This window comes from Equus caballus, chromosome 19, assembly GCF_041296265.1.
Source record: "Equus caballus isolate H_3958 breed thoroughbred chromosome 19, TB-T2T, whole genome shotgun sequence".
Classification (NCBI taxonomy): Eukaryota; Metazoa; Chordata; class Mammalia; order Perissodactyla; family Equidae; genus Equus; species Equus caballus.
In genome coordinates, this window is record NC_091702.1 from 49,511,646 (window position 1) to 49,532,740 (window position 21,095).

Sequence of the window (21,095 nt, forward strand, 5' to 3'; positions counted from 1 at the left end):
CTAAAATGTCATTCTCTCACACACATATCCCCTCAAAATAGCACCCACTTATTTTCTACCTTAGCTCATTTGTCTCCTTCATAATAATTAAAATCTGTAATTATTTTATTTACTAAATAAATATTTCCCTCATTGAAATATAAGCTCCAGGAGGGCAGGGACATATCTGTCTTGTTCACTAACACAGTGCCTGGTACACAGTAGGCACTAAATAAATAATTGCTGAATGAAGGAGGGATGCTGGTGAGCCAACAGAAAACTGACAAATGAGTTTTAATGTAGCAACTGAGGAAACAGTTAACAGAGCAAATGGGACAATAAATGTACAAAATTCCTTACACCTAGAGGTGAATACAATGAAGATATGTAATGATCCATGTTGGAGTTTATGGATTCATGAATGAAAGTTTTGTGATACATTAGAACAATAAGAATATTTGGGAATATTACTAACTTTAGTGATTTTGATATTGGTCAGTCTGGCTCTGAATTCTGGCTCTGCCACTTATTAGCTGGCTTATTTTCAACACATTATTTAACTTCTCTTCAGTTTCCTCTGTCAAATAGGAACAATGGTAGTATCAAAGGGTTATGAGATTTAAATGAAATATGTAAAAGCTGCTAGTCTAGAGACTGGCACACACACAAAATACTCTCAAAGGTTAACCAATCATACACTCAATAGAAGGACTTTCTTTCAAGGTGCTTAAACTCTCTGGAGTGGAGATCTCACACAAGCTCTCCTTTTGACATTTTTACCTTTTTTTCTAATATCAAACTATCGGCAGTGTCTGAATTCATCATGATATTGCCAACCTCCTTCCCCTTTTCTCTCCCACTCCCTTTACTAGAAAGCCGTTCCTCCAGAACAGCTATTCATTCTAGGAGTCTCTAGGAGCTTTAAACCTCAAGCTGTCTGTGAGGCTTTTCTTTGTGTTGACACCACCACCATTCCACAGGATTTATTACACTGTCTTACGTGCTATCTCTGGACCTGGGGCGTATTTTTAATGTTGCATTTATTGTAATAAATTGTAATTACTGTGTTTTCCTAGTGTCTTGTTTCTTCCACTAGACTATGAGCTCTTTGTAGTATTCACTCCTGTAACTCCACCATTTATCTAGTCCTTTACTTAGCATACAATAAGCGCACCGTTGGATGCTCAAGCACGATTTCGTGACTTGGGCTCCTTTACAAAGCTGTGACGTGACCTTAAGTGATGTCTTCTAACCTCCCCATCTGTAAAGTGAGGGCTACCACTTATACATGATTGTTACTTGGAGTCCATGAGATAACAAGAAAGTCCCCTAGCGTCGTGCCCGCACATCGTAGAGGCTCGGTGACTGAAGCCGGGAGAGGAAAAACAGAGGTTGGCCAGCGCAGCCCAGCTAGGCGGGACCAGGAGCCCCGCGGAGAAAGCGGGTCCCACTGCGCAGGTGCAAGTAGGAGTGGGTGGGGCGTTCTCTCCCCGGGCTGCATTTGTGGTTCCGGGGGCCGGCTCGCGGCTGGGACGTCCGGCCGTCGCGGAGCTGACGTCATCGCCGTGCGCTGCCACGTCTCCTCAGCTCCACGGTAATGGAGGCTGAGAATGAGTGCTGACGGGGTCGGGCTCTGACTCTGGCACTGACTCGGAGTCTGGGTCTCCGTCGGGGTCTGGGTCTGAGTCTGGCAGCCCGAAGTCTGGATACCTTTTCTCAACTCTTCAGGTGGGGACGGCCTGCGGACAAGCAGCTGGTTTGGAGCTCCTCAGCGCGGGGAGGGAGTTCTCTTGCTTGCGGTCCAGCCTGTAAAGCCGCCACCACCTCCTAGGGATCCCGCCCCACCGGCCGGGCCTCCTCCATGCGTGAGTATTACCGAGCTGCTGCGCTGTCCAACTGTCCCAGGTCTGCTTCGTCCCTCCGGGTTCCGCGGCTGGGACCGCTTAGTCGTCCCCTATTAGGGGCCAGTCTATTGAAGTTTGTGGTTTCTTGCCATCCACCTTCCCCAACCCCGTCTTCTCACCTCTTCCATCCCAGTTTTTTGCTCCACACTTTTCTTTCCCTTTGCTTAATTTTCTTCTCTTCCCCTCCATCCAACGGTTTGAATGCCTGTCTCACCTGGAGTTTGTTAGTCTACAGCCAAAAGCTGTGAAGAATAGGGAACGTCGGATCAGTCTGCAGTAATGTTTTGAAAACTGGGGTTTTTCCAGGGTGTCATTCTTCAGCTTTTAAGTTGTACTGTTTGGGAAACAGATTTTGGTATCCATATTAGCGGAGCCGTGATTTTGCCATCGATTGATGAAAACACAGTTTCTTTTCAGTGAGGGTCTTTATTTGTTATTTATCTTTTAATCCTGCGGTTTCAGTATTTTCTAAATGATTTTATATCAGTTTTTCTGGACTGGGCATCCGCTTGAGCTCCTTCCAGTATTTTTACTCTAACGTATGGAGGTACCACTTGAACAGTTTTAAAGAACTAAAAGGCGTACTGGTGTACTTTCATCTCTCTTTGTTAGTCCTGATAACAGCCTCTGTAGGACAGGGAAAACTTTTTTTTTTTCTGATACAGAAACAAACTCAGACATTAAATGCCTCAGTTAAAATCAGATAATATGTGACACAGCTGATGTCAGAACCCAGCTCCATTGATAACAAAACCTAACGTTTTGAACAGTGCTGATTCTCCTGTATTTTAATGGCTTATGGTGAACTATTACATTTGAATTGGAAAATATATATGTTAGATGTCTCTTGTAAACTTCTATCTAGTTGTAATATATTTCATATGATACAAGTCAACTGGCAAAAGACATGAATTGTGACTTCCCTAATGCCGAAGAGAGCTTAGATCAGAACTTAGGCTTCTGACCCATTAGAGTTTGAGAAGTGCTTTCTTTAAAGTAGATAATAGACACTGGGAGCATTTGTTTGAAAATCTGGTTTTACCAGACCTGCTCACTCAGTTTTTCTGGTTGTTTTATTACATTGCCTACTTTAAAAATAGTTAACTGATGTTTAAATGTTTTCTCTTTTTGTTCAGAGTTGAAACAGGTTGACAACCATTAACCTGGGTTGCAACTACAGGTGGCACTGGAAGCAGACTGGTTCCCGGACATGCCCGGTGGAAGGAGGGGCCCTAGTCGGCAACAGCTAAGCCGTTCAGCTTTACCTTCTTTACAGACTTTGGTTGGTGGGGGCTGTGGCAATGGCACAGGCCTGAGAAACAGGTAAAGAGGAAATAAAACTATGCATAATTTGTAATATCCTATCATCGATAAGACTAAAAGTCATCATACTATTCAGATATTTGCTTACAAAGGTTATTTCTTAACACTGAAGTGGAAATCCTGCCTTTTGAAGAGTGAAAGCTCAGTATTTCAGAATGCTTTGGAGGTAGAAAATTGTGATGGGGCCCACAAAGTAAGCGCAGTCTAATTCTTACTGATGGCTGATAATGCAAATTCTAGTCGTCACCTTTTTTTTTTTTTAATTAAAAAAAATTTGTTTTTAAAGATTTTATTTTTCCTCTTTCTCCCCAAAGCCCCCTGGTACATAGTTGTATATTTTTAGTGGTTGGTCCTTCTAGTTGTGGCATGTGGGATGCCACCTCAGCATGGCCTGATGAGAGGTGCCATGTCCACGCCCAGGATCTGAACGAGCAAAACCCTGGGCCGCTGAAGCTGGAGCACGAGAACTTAACCACTCAGCCACGGGGCCGGCCCCCTCTAGTCTTCACCTTTTTAACTATTTAAAAGAAGGGAGAAGTGAATTAAAGTACAAGGCAAATGTGATGGCTTAAGTACTTACTAGCGTTCTTTTTTTTTTGAGAGGACAAATTAAGACTGACAGTTAATGTGAGATTCTAAAATTATAGGGCATTCCATCAAGAGTCTTAAAAATTACTTTGTTCAAAAAATTGTTTGAGGGGCTGGCCCCGTGGCCGAGTGGTTAAGTTCACGCACTCTGCTGCAAGCGGCCCAGTGTTTCGTTGGTTCGAATCCTGGGCGCGGACATGGCACTGCTCATCAAATCATGCTGAGGCAGCGTCCCACATGCCACAACTAGAAGGACCCACAATGAAGAATATACAACTATGTACTGGGGGGCTTTGGGGAGAAAAAGGAAAAAAAAAAAGAAAAAAAAATTGTTTGAAATTATAAACTGTCAACTGTAGCCTAAATATCTTAAGATTTGTGTCATGTTGTATGAAAATAAAGAATTTGATCTTTTTAATAGAAATTTATCTCTAATTTTTAAAAGTTAGGATGAATTATCTCTAATCTTGTTTAGGATCACTCACTTTATCAGGAGATTTGATCATGTAGCAATAGAAAGAGATGGGTTTTACCTGATCAAGTGTTTGGTCAAGATAATTTTGTCAGCTAATTTCTGCTTCCTCCCTGAATAGAGTTTTCTCTTGCTTTGGTTCTAATTTACAAAGCTAGCAGTCAGTCAGTACTACTCCTGTGTTGTCAGGCCCTCCAGATGTTATTTATGCACTTCTCTCTTCCTGGCCTGCCTGCTTTCTTTCTGACTTTCCAACCTAGGTTCTCGGTCTTCAAAATCAGTTCTGATTTTGTCATTTCAGTGGAGCTCTCCCTCAAATTTGTTTGAAGGGTTTTTTCCAGTCTCTGATTCTCATACAAATTTTTATTCCAAATTTTATGTTTATGTAGTATATAGAGTACTTGTAGCTTATTCTGGAGTATTATTTTTTACTCTACTGTTCTTTGGATTTCTTCACTTTAAAACCAGTGATCCTGGGACTGGCCCATGGCTGAGTGGTTAGGTTCGCACGCTCTGCTTCGGCGGCCCAGGATTTGCCAGTTTGGACCCTGGTTGCAGACCTATGCCCTGCTCATCAAGCCATGCTTTGGAGGCACCCACATAGAAGAACTAGAATGATCTACAACTAGGATTTACAACTATGTACTGGGGGGCTTTGGGAGAAAAAAAAGGGGGGAATAGTGGCAACAGATGTTAGCTCAGGGCCAATCTTCCTTAAAAAAACCCAAAAACCAAAAAGCAGTGATACTAGGGCTGGCCCAGTGGGTAGCGGTTAAGTTTGTACACTCTGCTTCAGTGGCCTGGGGTTCGCCAGTTTGGATCCCAGGCATGGACCTACACACCGATTATCAAGCCACACTGTAGCAGGAGGCCCACATATAAAATAGAGGAAGATGGGCAAAGATGTTAGCACAGGGCCAATCCTCCTCAGCAAAGAGGAGGATTGGCAGCGGATGTTAGCTAGGGCTAATCTTCCTCGAAAAAAAAAACCCCAAAAAACAAAAACAGTGATACTGTCTGCTTCAAAGCAGGATGCTGAAAATAAATAGTAAATTGCAGTAAGATTTTAAAACTTTACTCTTAATTTTCCAAAATTACTACAAATAACGTATCATTTTATATTTTTAAAAATAAAGAAAAATTAAAAAAATGAAAATATGTGAAAATGCTTTCGAAGAAAAGTACTACATAGATATTGAAGTGAAGGATGTTTCCTATTTTAAGTACATGCCTTAATTTTACTAATATATATACTGACTATCAACAAATTACAACATGGATGCACGTAACTCCTTCAGCAACTACTCGTGACAACACACGTGAAGTAGGGGTTCGGTGACTGTGGCCAGGAGAGGAAAAATGTCGTTTTCTTCTACTTCGACTTTGAGGATTCCCCTAGATATGTCCCGTGGACATATCAGAATGTCCCGTGGAATCCCTCCTCACTGTCTCGGGCTGCTGTAGGAGCGCTTAGAAGGAAGAAAGAGTCAGGCAGGCCTACTAGTTCAGGCCTCAGGTTTCCCAGTCTTTTCTTAATCAGACTAACTCCTTCTCTTATGTGTTTTAAATACTGGGATACCATGTAAAATATCTTCTGGGAGAGGGAAAATAAAGTGTGCTGATGATCAAAAAGATCTGAAAACCACTTTCCTGGATGGTTCTGCTTGCACTTGAAATCTGCAAGTAAAATACTGAGAAGAACCAGGAACATTTGGAAAATACCTCTGCTCTTAGCTATGATCATGTGTTCTTTTCTTTGCCTTCCTAGTAGCTCTTCTGTCCTGCTTCTCAAGGTTCCAATCTTGCTTGCCGTGATCTACCATTCTCCACCCACTCTCGTCCTTTAACATATATTTCTTTAGCAGTTAATTGGGGTGGTGGGGAAAAGAATGTATTTTTCAACAGATTAGAATAAACTGAAAGATTATAATTGTTTATGGTTTGAAAGTCACTAAAATTATTATTGCCTGATTATTTTGTGACATTTTTACCTAGAGAGGTTATTTTGGAAGAAGACAGTTCTTTATTTGTTTCTTGATGAGAAAGAAGCAACCTAGAACAGGTTGTTATACAAGACCTGGGGAAGGGGTATAAAAAATGTGGATAAAACCAGTAGTAGATGGCCTAAAATATAGTTTTAGGAAGCTTATGTACAAAGACAGTGTCCAGATGAGGACTACTCACTTCTTCAGTGTCTGTAGAATAGCAACGAGTGAAATAGATAATTGCTTAAGTGTGATATATTTTTGAATGATATATTTGATTCTGCAAGACATAGGTCAGCTGGAGAGGAGAATATTTGCCCCTGCTTTGTGGGTGTTTGTGTCCTGATTGGTGAAGTTAAACTTGAGAATGTCAAAGAGCTAATTTGGTAACACAGTTGAGATTGAAATCCGTAGTTCCCTGTCCTGCTTTCCACCTGTTGGAGCAGGAATTTGTTCTTGGGACAGTGTGCTTAGATGATTGCCTTCTAAAGAAGGACAGTATACTGTGAATTTCTGAGTTTCCTGGAGAGCTTTTAATTCAGGGAGAATCTTATTTGAGAGGACTAAGAGTGATGTTTTCCTTGCTTTGTTCTTGAATATACTTTGTTGTAGTATCACCTGAGTACGTCCAAGTGATCGCTGCTTTCTCTATCCCTTCTGATTCTTCTTTATTCCTTTGAATCTTTTTTGCTTTGTCCACTTGCTTAGCTAAATTCTGCTGCTTGCTGCCTCCACAAAAGCCAGTCTCAGGCCTGCTGTGTTAACTCTTTCCTGCACACCGACTTTAAATGCAAGGACAAAGCAGATGTTCAGCATAAACCACAGTGTTTGCACGAACAGTCTAGCCACAGTAAGCCGCTTTTATTATTTAGGGAAACTTTTATATCAGTGTGGGAACTGTTTACCATCAAGTTCCCAGATGCCAGCCTTGCAAGCAAGCCTTGCTGAGGATAGCTATTCGGAACACCTCTTTTCCTTTGGGGAGTCTGGAATTTTGATACTGGTAGACAGAGTGCCTGCATGGCTAGCTCCCAGTAAAAACCTTGGACCCTGAGTCTCTAATGAGCCTTCCTGGTAGACGACACTTCACACGTGTTGTCACAAGTAGTTGGTGAAGGAGTTAAAGGACTCTTAGAAGTTTGCACCTGGTTTCCTCTGGACTTTGCCCCATATGCTTTTTCTCTCTGCTGATTTCCTTTGTATCCTTTTGCTGTAATAAATCTTAGCCGTGAACACGACTATATGCTGAGCCCTGTGAGTCCTAATAGCCATTCATCAAGCTTGGGTGTGGTCTTGGGGACCTGCAGCACAATTTGAAAGAGAATATTCAGTATTAACATTATCAAGAGTTCTTTAAAGAGAATCTATTCCAACCCTTGTGTTGTACATGAAGAAAAGAGGCTCAGGGATTTAGTTACTTTCTCAAACACCACAGCTGGTTAGTGGAAAATCTGGGACTAGAACTATCTCACATGGTGTCTCAAACATTTGTGTCACTTTGCTTTTCTTGAATTTACTTTTATATCTGGTTAGAGGAATAATACTTTTATTTTTCCTGAATAATACCTCTGTAACTGATTTTCTGAGCTGTATTGACCATGTCTATTTTCGCTCTGTTTTTTTTTTTTTTTTTGGTTTTAGGAACTTTCATCATATCGCCTCTCAAGCTTTTGGTTTTTTTTTTTTAAGATTTTATTTTTTTCATTTTTCTCCCCAAAGCCCCCCAGTACATAGTTGTATATTCTTCCTCGTGGGTCCTTCTAGTTGTGGCATATGGGACGCTGCCTCAGCGTGGTTTGATGAGCAGTGCCATGTCCGCGCCCAGGATTCGAACCAACGAAACACTGGGCCGCCTGCAGCGGAGCGTGCGAACTTAACCACTCGGCCACAGGGCCAGCCCCTCGCCTCTCAAGCTTTTAACTTATAGGAATACTTTCCTCCTTTCCACTAATGCTCTGGATCATTTTATTTGACCTTTGTCTTTTTGTCTTCTGGCTTGAAGTCTAATAGCCAAGGCTGTATAGAATATCATAGGTGTAGATCTTTTGTACTTTGTTTTGATATCTTCCTTGAAGCCCAGCAAATTATTGACTTTGTTAACAGCAGAAGCACATTAGTCTACTTTACTTGGGAAGAATTTTATAACAACCTTTTTTAATCTTTAAATCATAACAAATAGTTTAGCATGCTTTGCCTCCTCATGCATTTTTGACTGAAGAGGAATAAGAATGTTTAGGTGCCAGCCCAGTGGTGTAGTGGTTAAGTTCGCAGGCTCCACTTTGGCGTCCTGGGATTTGCAGATTTGCATCCTGGGTGTGGACCTATGCATTGCTCATCAAGCCATGCTATGGCGGCATCCCACATAGAAAATAGAGGAAGATTTCCACAGATGTCAGCTTAGTGACAGTCTTCCTCAAGCAAAAAGAGGAGGATTGGCAACAGGTGTTAGCTTGGGACCAATCTTCCTCACCAAAAAAAAAATAATAATAATTTTTTTTAGTTTGGTTTAGATTAGGGAGTTCCTAGCTTGTAACTTCTTATCAGAATTTTTTATTTCCGTATCTTCTGATTAACTGGAGTTAGGGAATAGTTTGGCTGCTATATACATAGCTTGGAGTATACTCGGGGAATGAGATGAAGAAACTTTTATAATTTTTCCAAACCTCCCCCCACCCCCATTCTTCCCTTCTAGCTCTTCTGAGTTTCTGCCATGGTATTCTTGCTGTGCAGAATGAGCAGAGTTCATATTCCCATGAGTCACTTAAAGTACTGTAAATGTCACATACTACTGCCAGAATTCTATATTAGGAAATTTTAGAGTGGAATGGTAATGTTACTATCATTCCTTCTTTAGGATCTTCTTTGGAAATGTCCAAACCAAGCCTCTTCCTTGTTCTGTAAACGATAGTAAACCTTTAGATCTCTGTTTTCCCAGACATATAAACAATGGGATTTTTTTTTCCTACTCCTATCTTATTATTTTAGATAGCCCAGATAGCTTAAAAGAGCTTGGAAGCAAGAACAACAGGAAGATAAGGATTAAAATCTCTGTATTTTAATTTGTATTTTAAGAGACCTTTCTTTTTCATGACTATATTGGTCTATTGTATCCTCAACCTAAAGGTATTTATTTGTAGTGAACTAGGAAAAGTACAGTCTCTCTCCTCAAGATTATGGTCTGATAGACAAGATGTAGATATATACAACAAGTTATATAACAGTATGGAAAGTGCAATAATAAAGGCATAATTTAGGTATAATGGTGGCACAGAGGAGAGATGAATCTCTTCTGATTGAGTCAGAGTAAGCTTCATAGAGGAGATATTTGATCATTTTAAAACCTTGAAGGATTTTGTCAGTAAATGTGTTGTGGGAGGGGTTAAGAAAGGTGGGTTTAGAGGGTATTGCCAGTGAAAGGAATAGGGTGTACAAAAGAATAGCATGTGTGTTCACAGATAGAAAATAGCATGAGTATTGTCTATGGTGCCTGTAGAGGAAGGATAAGAGATGAGGCTAGTCTGTTAAGTAGAGGACCTCATAGGACAAACTGAAAATTTTTGGATTTTATCCTGTTGGCATTGGAGAGCCATTAAAGGGTTTTGGGCAAGAGAGTAACACTATCAGAGCTTCACTTTAGAAAGATCTCTGAAGGCAAGTTGGAGGATTTGTTGAAAGTGGAGTTGAATTTAGGAGGGTTACTGCAATAGTTTAGGTGAAAAATGGTAACTGCTTCAACTAAGGCAGTGGGTTTAGAGAGGAGGGTGCAGTTTAGAAAAAGGTTTTTTTTTTTTCTGCTTTTTTTGCCTCCCCAAATCCCCCCAGCACATAGTTGTATATAGTTTTAGTTGTAGGTCCTTCTAGTTGTGGTGGAAAAAGTTTTATAAAGTGGAGTATATAAGATTTAGAGGGTGATTGGCTATGGGGAGGCAGAAGGTAAGTTCTAATATGACTCCCAGGTTTCTGATTTGGGCGCTAACTGGTTGGGCCATGAACTTGGGTTAGGATCATAGGAGGTTATGAGGAACACAGAGATGTCCAGTAGACAGCTTGATAACATGGGTCTAAAACTTAGTAATGAGCTCTACGGAGAGAAATTTTAGTTTTCAGCATGTAGGAGATAATGGAAGCCATGCCACGTATTAGATCATTGAGAAAGAATGTATGGAGGGAGAAGAGCAGAAGATCCTAGGATAGAGTCTTGAGAAAGGCCAACAGTTAAGGGGCAGGTGGAGAAGGAAGCAGGAGCCCTTTAGGTGCTGTGACACTGAAGGGTAGCACCATTTGAGTTAACCATGGTTTTCTCTTTCAGGAATGGTAGTGCTATTGGCCTTCCGGTCCCACCTATCACAGCCTTGATCACCCCAGGTCCTGTTCGTCATTGCCAAATTCCTGATTTGCCTGTGGATGGGAGCCTGCTCTTTGAATTTCTCTTTTTCATCTATCTGCTGGTTGCTCTGTTCATTCAGTACATCAACATCTATAAAACAGTGTGGTGGTATCCTTACAATCATCCTGCTTCTTGTACTTCACTGGTAAGTCTTAACAGGCCTTTAAGTTCTTCATGTTACTTAGCCAAGAAGCTCATTGGAAAGCCTATATGGAAATTATTTTTCTTAATAATTTTTCTTCTAATAAAATGTTTTTCTGTTAAATCACAGATTACTTTCAGAAATATGATAGCATAAGATTGTTAAAATATAAATATCTGCCTTTGGTCCACGATCAGAGGAAGTAAAAATATAAATGAAAAGGCAGAAAACATTTAAATAATTTATTATAATAATATCATGGAAAGGTTTTGATATTTAGCTTTCTCTGCACCATGTTAAATTTGTTGGAAGTTTAAGGTGCCAATATGATTAAATTCTAGGAATTCTACCCTTTTAATGGCTATCTTAGGATAATGGTAGCTTCTATAACAAATAAACCTGAAATTATATAATGCTTCAAACACTTAACAGTGTGAGGCAGTTATCCTGGTTGGCAGGAGTAGCACCCTTCCACATGGTCAATCAGGAAACCTAGGCTGATAGAGACTCTGGCATCTTCTAACATGTGGCCTGCAAGGTAGCTGTGGTCCATCCCTGTCAATCAGAAAGGGGAAAGAGCATAGAGAAGTATAAAGGAGAGTTTCTTATGGCCCAGGCTCACATCATTTTCACACATGTCAACTCCTAACTGCAACAGAGGCTGCAAAATATAGTCCTCTCACTGGGTTCATTGTTAGCCTGAGTAAAATTGGATTCTGTTACAAAAATAAAATAGAGACAAGAACTAACTGTCCCTGCTGAAGTACATCAAAATGTATTGTAGGTTTCTTCTACTCTCTTCCCAGTTATTTAGGAAAGCTGTGATACAGTTGATGCAGATAGCGTTCTCCATAAATGGGTGTATAAAATAACAAGTGAGGCTAGTCAGGTGACTTGACAGCTAAGTGGTTGGCAGTGACAGATTTGGGTGGGTAATGGAGATATGCACTGGCAAAAAGAAGACTGTTGTCCTAGGTAGTTTATGTGTGTGTCTGGGACTTATAAATGATTAGAAAACCTCCCTGGCCTGGTGAACACAGAAAGGAAATGTGGACCAAAATCTTCAAGATAGTATGGGCATATCCGTGCCCATCTTCCTCTACTTTATATGTGGGATGCCTGCCACAACACTGCTTGACAAGTAGTGCGTTGGTCTGCACCCGAGATCTGAACCAGTGAACCCTGGGCCGCTGAAGTGGAATGTGTGAACTTAACCGCTGCACCACTGGGCCGGCCCTGGGAATAAACATTTTTGTTTTAAATATTTGTATCACTTGGTTGTTCTGAAATTAACTATTAAGAATTTTCTTTCCATATTGATCGTCTACCTACTTAATATCAGGTGAAGAGAATTTCAGTTTCTTTATTTAGGAATTGTAGTGACTTATTGCCAAATTGTATCCTTTTTTTTTTTTTTTAATAGACTTTTTTTTCCTACCTGGATTATGAGTTTACTGAATGTAAGAACTATACTTCATCCATCCTTTGCCTGTAGTGTTGTAAAATGAAGAGGTTGCACTAGATGATCTTTAAGGCTTCTTCCATCTTTGTAGCTCTATAAGTAAATACTTCACTATCTTCACAGTGACATTGGCAAACACCTTAAAATATTTACTATGTTCTTTGCAAATATTATCTCATTTACTCTTTTTAAACACGTAAGCACTAGTTTATGACTCTCATTTTATAAATGAGAAATATGAGACCTAGAAATTATGAAACTAGCTTAAAATCACATGGTGACAAAGTGAGCACGCAAATCTAGACCTATCTGCTATGCTTTACTTCCTGTATATATTCTATATTTTCTCTGTAAGTACTTGTTGGGTAGTTCATTATACAGTTTCCACTTTGGCATTCCATGGAAACCTCTTACTTGTTGAATTTTCAGGCTAATCACAGAGTTCTCTCATTCAACTATTTCAGATGAGGAGTTCTATTACAAATCCCCTACAAATGCCTTGAAACAAAGGGACCCAGTGCTCCTGTTGTAATCAGGAAGCTACTGCTACAGCTGGTGACTCCAGAATTAGGCTTCCTTTGCTCTGACTCATACCACCAAAAATGGGTGCCTTTTACACTGCCCCTCTTTCCACTTCACTCAGTTCTGACTTCAGATTTTATGTGGTGGCTGTAGTTGGCAGAAATTAAATCAAATCCAGAACTTCAGTTGCAAGAAAGTCTGGAAATGTAGTTTTTAGCTTTCTAGTTTCTGCAGTAGAGGAAGGCACACTTAAATGAGGATATTCATGTGGATTGGTTCACTTCTGCCACGTGTGATCCTTGCTTACACAAAGCTTAAAGTGTAATTGTGGAGCTAAGAGTAACATGTGGAATAGCAAATGAGATTTTAACCCATGACTCTGAAAGGGGCCTGAATCAGTAAGCTGTTCAAAGATGAATGGGCTGCCAGAGACCTAGTTCCTTCCCAGTTTGACTTGGATGCTCTAGATCTAGAAGGAACTTACATCTCCACTAGTGGTCTGTCTCTTTTAAGTTTTCTTCTATTATGCATGCCTGACTCAGAAATTTGTCAGATTTATATATTAGGTTTTTCTTTTTCCATTTCAAGATCTTAATTATCAAGAAGAAAATGTGGACACCTAAATATATAAGATAGCGTTCTAGCTATCAAGCAATTAGCTGAATAAGTCTTAACCCTAAGAAACATAAAAACTAGAAGTAATATAGTAAATTTTTCAGAATAGTTGGGAGTGGAGAGCTCTGATGAATCAAATATTCTGGTTTATAGAGAGTTAATCATAAGCAGATTACCAGTTTTCAGTGATTTAGATGTAATGAAATTTGCTCACTGATAAGACATATTGGGCACTTAAATTTTTTGATATACAAAATGTCTTAGCTGGACTGGCGATGCATAAATAAGATCCCTAGACATTAGCTAGGGGCTCTAGTGAATTTGCTTGCATTATTTTGGAGGAGCAAGGTGAGCAAGGAGGAGTCTCAAAACTAAGAGGGAGTAAATATTGTTAGAATCCAGACACTTAGCGAGGGAGAGAGAAAAGAAAATGATCTGGAGAGCGGTAAATCATTCTCTTGACATTCTGGCTGCTCTACCTTAAAAATGTATCCTGAGTCTGGCCACTCTGTCTCCATTGCTACTGGCCCTGTTCAATCCATCATCATTTCTCACTGGAATTAAAAGCAATAGTTTCTTAACTGATCTTGCCCCACTACAATATATTCACATAGCATTCTGTGTGTCACTTTAAAATACAAATAGAATCATGGCATCCTTTGCCTAAAACACTCCTGTGACTTCCCATTAGGGGAAAAAATGTATAAATTCAATCTTTTGTCACTTATTACCTCATTCTAGCCTTCTTGCTGATTTTGAGACACACCAGGCATATATTTTCCTGTCTTAGGACCTTTGTGATTACTTTTCCCCTGCCTGGGGCTCTCTGCTCACAGATCTTGTCATGGCTGGTGTTTTTTACCACTCAGCTGTCAGCCCTAATGCCACCTTTTCAGAGATATCCTCCCTAACCACCAATTTCAATTGGCTCTGCACCTCCCTTCCCAGTTGTTATTTATCACTGTTTTATTCCTTACCAGTGCTTATAACTATTTGAAATGCTTTTGCTTGTTAGCTTGTTTATTGTCATTGTCTTTCTCCCTTAAACAAACTTATTAAAGATATAGGTTTAGCTCCTGTAACAGGTTATCTAAAATAGAATAGAAGCTTATTTCACTATTAAATAAAAATTAAGTAGATGATATAAGGCCAGTGTGACAACTCTTCATACCTCTTGCTCTGCCACCCCCAACATGCTGCTTCTAAACCATGGTCCAAGGTAGCTGCTCCAACTCCTGTCATCAAATCTGGCCAGCAGAGAGGAAGAAAGGAGAATGAGACAGCTCCTTCCTTTAAAGGCATGGCTTGGAAGTGGTTCATATCACTTCCCCTCACATCCTTGGCTACAAGTAGTTTCTGCAAGGGAGGCTGGGAAATGAACCTTTAGTTAGCTAGGAGTCAGTGCCCAGTTAAATTCTACTACGATGGCAGAGGAGACAACTAGTAATCTCTGCCATCCCCTTTCCCTCTCACACCGCAGTAAAAAGTAAGATCCAGGAGAGCAAGAACCTTGTCTGTCCTTCTTCAGCACTGTATCAGGAAGAGTACTTGGCCCAGTGGATGCCCAGTACATATTTATTGAATAAATTAATTGAGAAATTCAACTTTTCATTCTGGAAGGAGGACTGTGGAAACCTACAGACCTTTTAACCATCAAAATGAAGATACGTCCTAATTTTGTTTGTTGCTAATGACTTTTCATTTTGTTTATTACCACAGTTTTATATACAGACTTAGAAGAAACTATACACAGCATCTAGGTAATGCTATCATTGTGTAGGAAGAAGAGATCAAATATAAGACATATTTGTAAATCATGCTAAGGAGAAAGACCAAATGAATGTAACTGATGTATCAGCGAGTAGAGCGTTTATGTTAGTAGATAGCCAATTAGATTAACATAAGCTTACAGAAAGACAGACCAACGACAGTAACTCCTGAAGACTGGGAATTCCAACTGATCCATGAAATGTGACACTCATGATAAATATGGCATTTTAGAGAAATTATTCTTGCCATGATTCTGCAGGTTATCACTTGTTAACCCAAAGCTGTAATCGTTTCCTTTTAATACAATTAACTTTCAGAAAAAGGAGAGGAATGCATTCCAGATAGTTTAAAATAGTGTTTGAAAAGTTAAAGCAATTGCCATGAAAGGAGAAGTAGAAGGTGGATATTCTCTTCAAGATCTCTCAAATTCCCATGGTCTGTGTGAAGTGACGTAAGGAAGATCTTGTGAGGGAGCAAACCTCTTCATGTAGTAGTTCCAGTTTGATACACATGTTTCTTTCTGATGCAGTTATTTGTTTCTCTTATAGAATTTTCATCTCATTGATTACCACCTGGCAGCATTCATCACAGTGATGCTTGCAAGGAGGCTTGTATGGGCCCTCATCTCAGAGGTAACAGCTCATTCACTGTATTCTATCACATATAGCAAAAGTTAGTTATTAGAATGGGTTCAGTTTGAAATGTGAATTGTCCAAATATAATTTGGATACAATTATAAATTAATTTCTTTACTCCCATATGAATTGTGCTAGGTTTTGGTTTGTTGGTTTTTGAGGAACATTAGCCCTGAGCTAACATCTGCCACGAGTCCTCCTCTTTTTGCTAAGGAAGATTGGCCCTGAGCTCACATCTGTGCCCATCTTCCTCTATTTTATATGTGGGAAGCCTGCCACAGCATGGCTTGATAAGCAGCTGTGTGTAGGTCCGCACCTGGGATCTGAACTGGTGAACCCTGGATTCCTGAAGTGGAGCACGTGAACTTAACCACCACACCACCAGACTGGCCCCTGTGCTACTTTTTTTTTTAATAAAGATTTTCCTACAATATATTTAAAATTTAAGTGTGATATAACTCAAGAGAACTGTTAGAAATCTCATTTGTCCAGTAGGAACTTATTTCTAGCTTCCAGGTTCTTCAGTACAATCTTTCTAATTTTAATAGTTACAGTAAAAATACGATGAATTTTAGGTAACCATTGATAGGAAGAGTTATATATAAATAAACAATTGCATCTAAAACATTGTTTCAAGTAACATTCACTTGAAATTATTTATATACCATTTGTGGAGTTGCTAGCAATGGATTTGTTTGAGTTTATTAAAACTTGGAATTTTAAAATGACTTGGAATTTTAAAAATCCAAATTTGCATAGGACTAATCTTGAAGATCAGAATCTAAGTTTAGTGGGCAGAGGAAGAAAGAATTGGGACATTAATAGGATCCTTTTAAAATTAAAAGTTGTTGATAGAATTGGCCATTGGTATCATTTTTTATATATTTGTAAACCCCAGTGAGGGAAGTTAAATGTTTTAAGACTTTGTTATCTGTGCCGTACAAATGATTACAAAAACAAAAACGAAAAAATGTTAACTTAGCTAAAGTGGTTAATAATTTTAATCTTAGAGTTTATAATTCAGTGAGATATATTAAGTGAGTAGTTACTATAATCACAAATAACTGAGAAGCAGCTTTTTTCCTTTAAAACATATGTGGAGGGGCTGGCCCCATGGCCGAGTGGTTAAGTTCGCGCGCTCCGCTGCAGGCGGCCCAGTGTTTCGTTGGTTCACATCCTGGGCGTGGACATGGCACTGCTCATCAAACCACGCTGAGGCAGCATCCCACATGCCACAACTAGAAGGACCCACAACGAAGAACTACTATGTACTGGGGGGCTTTGGGGAGAAAAAGGAAAAAATAAAATCTTAAAAAAAAAAAAATATGTGGAAAGTCTTTGTATCTTTAAGCTCTAGTTTTCAGGAACCTTATTTCTGAGCACAGAGTAATTGCAGATATTAAGTCATAATCTGAAAGCCATTTGAAGTTAACTGAAAAACATTAGTAGTAGGATTGTCTGTTCTGCACAGTGGGAAAGGCTGTCTGTAACCTTTTCTCCCAGGTTCTTTATTTAAGTTATGAAAATAGATGCTTACTTTTGGCTGTAATGAGAAGCTACATTCTTTCTTAAGAGGAACTCAGTGGAGTTTTATGTTTACATCTGTCAAGACAGGCAAGGAATGATTTAGTTTCATCTCTTCAGTACTTAGAAATGGTACTTGGGTATGTCAAATTAGTATATCCAGTTAGTGTGTAAACCCTTCATAACTGGGGTTTCTACCTGGGAGCCACAAGGGCTATAACTCGAAGTACTCTGTTTCTTTTACTGATAGCTTAACAACAGAGGAACAGCTTTTGCATAACCTTCGTTGGAGACTATATTAGCTGTTTTCTAAAGAAACCTGTAATTCTTACTGAGAACAAAATACTTAAGATAAATTTAAATAGATTTCTAGTCAAAGACTTAAATCTGTATTTTAATGTCCATCAGAAAGGGAATGTTTAAATAATTATTGTATAGCTACATAATGGAATAGTATGCAGCCATTAAAATAATGAAAATGTCTTCATGTAAGATATTAAGTGAAAAAAGGAAAGTACAGCACTGTGTTTAAAATAAGGCAGGTGGAAGGAACAACATATATTTGCTATTCGAATACATTTTTTTCTAGGACATAGAAACTAATAATGGGCTGCCTAGTTGGTGGCAGGGAGACAGGGAAACCTCGCTGCAAACACTGTTACACATTTTGTATTTTGAGCAGCGTGAGTGTATTACTTATTCAAAAATTAAACATAAGAGCTGTATAGTGGTTCTCTTCCTAAATTATCTAAATTAGATTGGTAAGACCCATTATAAGTCAGCTTTCCTTCCTTTCATCAAAATATGTTTGTTGCCCTTTTTTTGATTATATCACAGAAAGGATCCCTACTCTGAGAAAGACCCATCATTTTTAAGGAGAGGCAGTTAATTCAGAGAACTAAATGCTGTTCTAGGAGGAATACCGCTCCAGCTAGATGGACTCTGTTTATTCCCCTCCAGGCCAATTCCACTTCTCTACTTGCTCCACAAGACCGAAAGTTATTCAACTATTCTTTCACCAACCTGAGGCAACACTGTTGTTAAAAAATTGTTTTTCTAAATAGAAAAGTGGAATATTTTATTGGAAAATACTAAAATATAAAGCAGAAAAATGTTTTAAATTACTCACAACCCCATTATTGAACTACATTCATATTTTTTTTCTAATCTTTATAAACATATAGAGAATATATCTCTCTTTGGGACATTATCTTTGTATTGTCTGGATATTTGGGACATTATCTGTATACAGTTTTATATCCTGTACCTCTCACTTAGGAATAATAGTGTTAGAAATATTTTTCTACTCCTTACTTGGCTAATTCTTGCTTATCCTCTAGATCTCAGCTAAAATATCACTTCCTCAGGAACTTTTCCTAGCTTAGGGTCTCCTGTTATTTGCTCTCCCTAGCAGCGTACTCTTTTCTTGTAGCACTCATCACAATTGTAAAAATAATTATTTGCTTAATTTTAAGTTTTATGTTTGTTGTTCTTGGTTGGGCAGCCTCATAAAGACAGACGTCTTGTTTGTCTTGATTATCACCAGGACCTGGTATAGTATCTGTCACACAGAGCACAGTGGTTAAGAGCTTGGGCTCTGGAAGAAGGCAAAAATGATGAATACATCCAGGCTCTGCTGTGCTGGTGACATTGGGCAGAGGCAGCCTTTTTTATTTCTAACCCTAAACTTTTCAGAATAGAGGCAGTGAGTAATTCCAATGGCTTCAATGCCTTCCCTAGGCTTTCATACATGAGGTACATCAGCATGAGGTGTGTATCGGGGAGTGATATGCAACTATTTGCTCTGCTATGGCTGAGAATGCTTGAACCTTCTCCACAGTTTGACGTTTAAGCAGTTCATTATGATATTAATTAATTCACCTGCTTCTTTGCATTTATAAGTAACTATGTAAATAGTACATATTGAATGTATGTTATATGTGCCATGTAGTATGGGTAAACTAAGAAATGGTAGAAAGGGGGGACCTAAAAGGCTCTTATGCCTTCCATGTGCTATTGAACCCAGATAATTTTTTTCCCTTTCTGAGATCTGGCACTGCTCTTTTGGAGGTTATAGAAATACACCATTATCCCCTGCGTTTTGCTCATTCTCTCCTTCCTAGTTACTTGGAAGAAAATCACATTGCAGGGCTTCATGTTTCGACAAGTATGTTTTCTTACTATATTTAATTAGTTTTAAAGATTTGAGATTAAAGAAGAATATTTGAACAGCTGTGATATAAAGAATTGGAAGGGATCATGCATTATTTCCATGTGTGCAAAAGTCAAAAAAGAAACTTTTATTTATGTAGGGATTTGTCCTGAAGATCTGATTATTTTTTGAAGCTTCAGTAATTTATTAAAGATTAATTCAGCAAACAGATTGTGGGGAGGATTCAAAGAAAACTAGAAACTGTTGCTGCTGTTGAGGCCATTACAGTCTAGTCAAGAGTCAGATAAATTAGTGGCTTGCTATCTTTATGTATATAAAAATTACCTGGTGGGTTGTTAAAATACAGGTTCCTTGACTCCTGATTTTGTTCCCTATATCTGGTGAGGAAAGTCAGTAGGAATTTCGTGTTCAATAAGCAGCACAAGTGATTCTGATGAATGTGGTTCATGGACCATACTTTGAGAAGCCCCAGTGTAAACAAATTATACAATATTGTGGGAACTTAAAGGAGGTCTATATGAGGTACTATGGGAATACAAGGAGGAAACAACTAACTGTGCCTGGAGAAGTCTTAATCTTCAAGAATGAGGAAGATAAGGTGGTGGAGGGGAGAGATTGCCAGGAAATCTCACTCTGCCGTGATGCTGACGTCACTTCTCAGATTTTTAATAGCTCTCCACTTGAAGAAGGTTCTCAGTACACTGTTTTAATAGCACATTTCTTGATGTCATCACTTACTGATTCAAGAGTAATTACAGACCTACGGTGGTAGCGGGGTTTGGGTTCAGGGTTTTATTTGTTTTGCTACCGTCCAGGGTCACTGGTGGACGTGGCTCTGGAAACTCAGACCAGGAAGATAAGGTGGGATGGGGCAGTTTTTCGTCTCTTCTCCCTTCCTTCCTTTCACACACACAGTTTACCTTCCACTAAATCTACTAAGTCCTTACTTGAGTCACATTGTTTTTGAATAAGGTCATTTATAAAATGTTCCTTTTGGTGCTTCCAAACTTTCAGGCTACTAAGGCGGGTGCAGCGTCCATGATTCACTACATGGTTCTGATATCTGCTCGCCTGGTGCTGCTCACTTTGTGTGGATGGGTACTTTGTTGGACCCTCGTCAATCTCTTCAGAAGCCATTCAGTCCTCAATCTCCTCTTCCTTGGCTACCCGTGAGTACTTCAGTTTTACCATTTTATTAGTAAGTCTTTTAAGAAATTATTTGGGTTATGCAAATGATAGTATAAAAAATGAAAATGAAACAAAGTATAAAAAATGAAAATGGAAAATAGTGTAAAAAAAGGAAAATGAAATTCTTTGAATATAAACCAAGAGTTCAGAAAATTGAAAAAAATCAGAGGGTAGGATGACCGTATAATTTATTTTCTAAATTAGGATACAGTTAGGACAACAGGCATAAACCAGGACTGTTCCAAGAAACCTGAGAGGTACGGCCTTCCTACTAATGGAGAATATTTTAATTAGCTCTGTTCACCAAATAAAGGCGCCTAGTACTGCCCATATTGGAACAAAGGGTGGTTAATGTTAGTTGAATGAACTGGCTCAACCAGTCTTACCCTTTTGGTCAAATTACTTTGATCTTTGGCTCCTTATAAC

At 39.1% G+C, this 21,095-nt stretch overlaps 1 protein-coding gene across 2 annotated transcripts in view; it reads left to right on the top strand.

Annotated features, from left to right (window-relative positions):
• TMEM39A (transmembrane protein 39A) overlaps positions 1–21,095 on the top strand; it is a 34,213-nt gene that overhangs the window by 1,807 nt on the left and 11,311 nt on the right. The window contains exons 1-6 of one of the 2 annotated variants that reach the window (XM_070243745.1): positions 1,503–1,573; positions 1,708–1,844; positions 3,020–3,206; positions 10,561–10,783; positions 15,698–15,781; positions 20,496–20,650. In XM_070243745.1, coding sequence (XP_070099846.1) covers positions 3,094–3,206; positions 10,561–10,783; positions 15,698–15,781; positions 20,496–20,650 — 575 coding nt within the window. In that variant the 5' untranslated portion in view covers positions 1,503–1,573; positions 1,708–1,844; positions 3,020–3,093. Of the gene's footprint in view, positions 1–1,502; positions 1,574–1,707; positions 1,845–3,019; positions 3,207–10,560; positions 10,784–15,697; positions 15,782–20,495; positions 20,651–21,095 lie in introns of those variants that run through there. The other variant, XM_070243746.1, reaches the window with a different exon arrangement.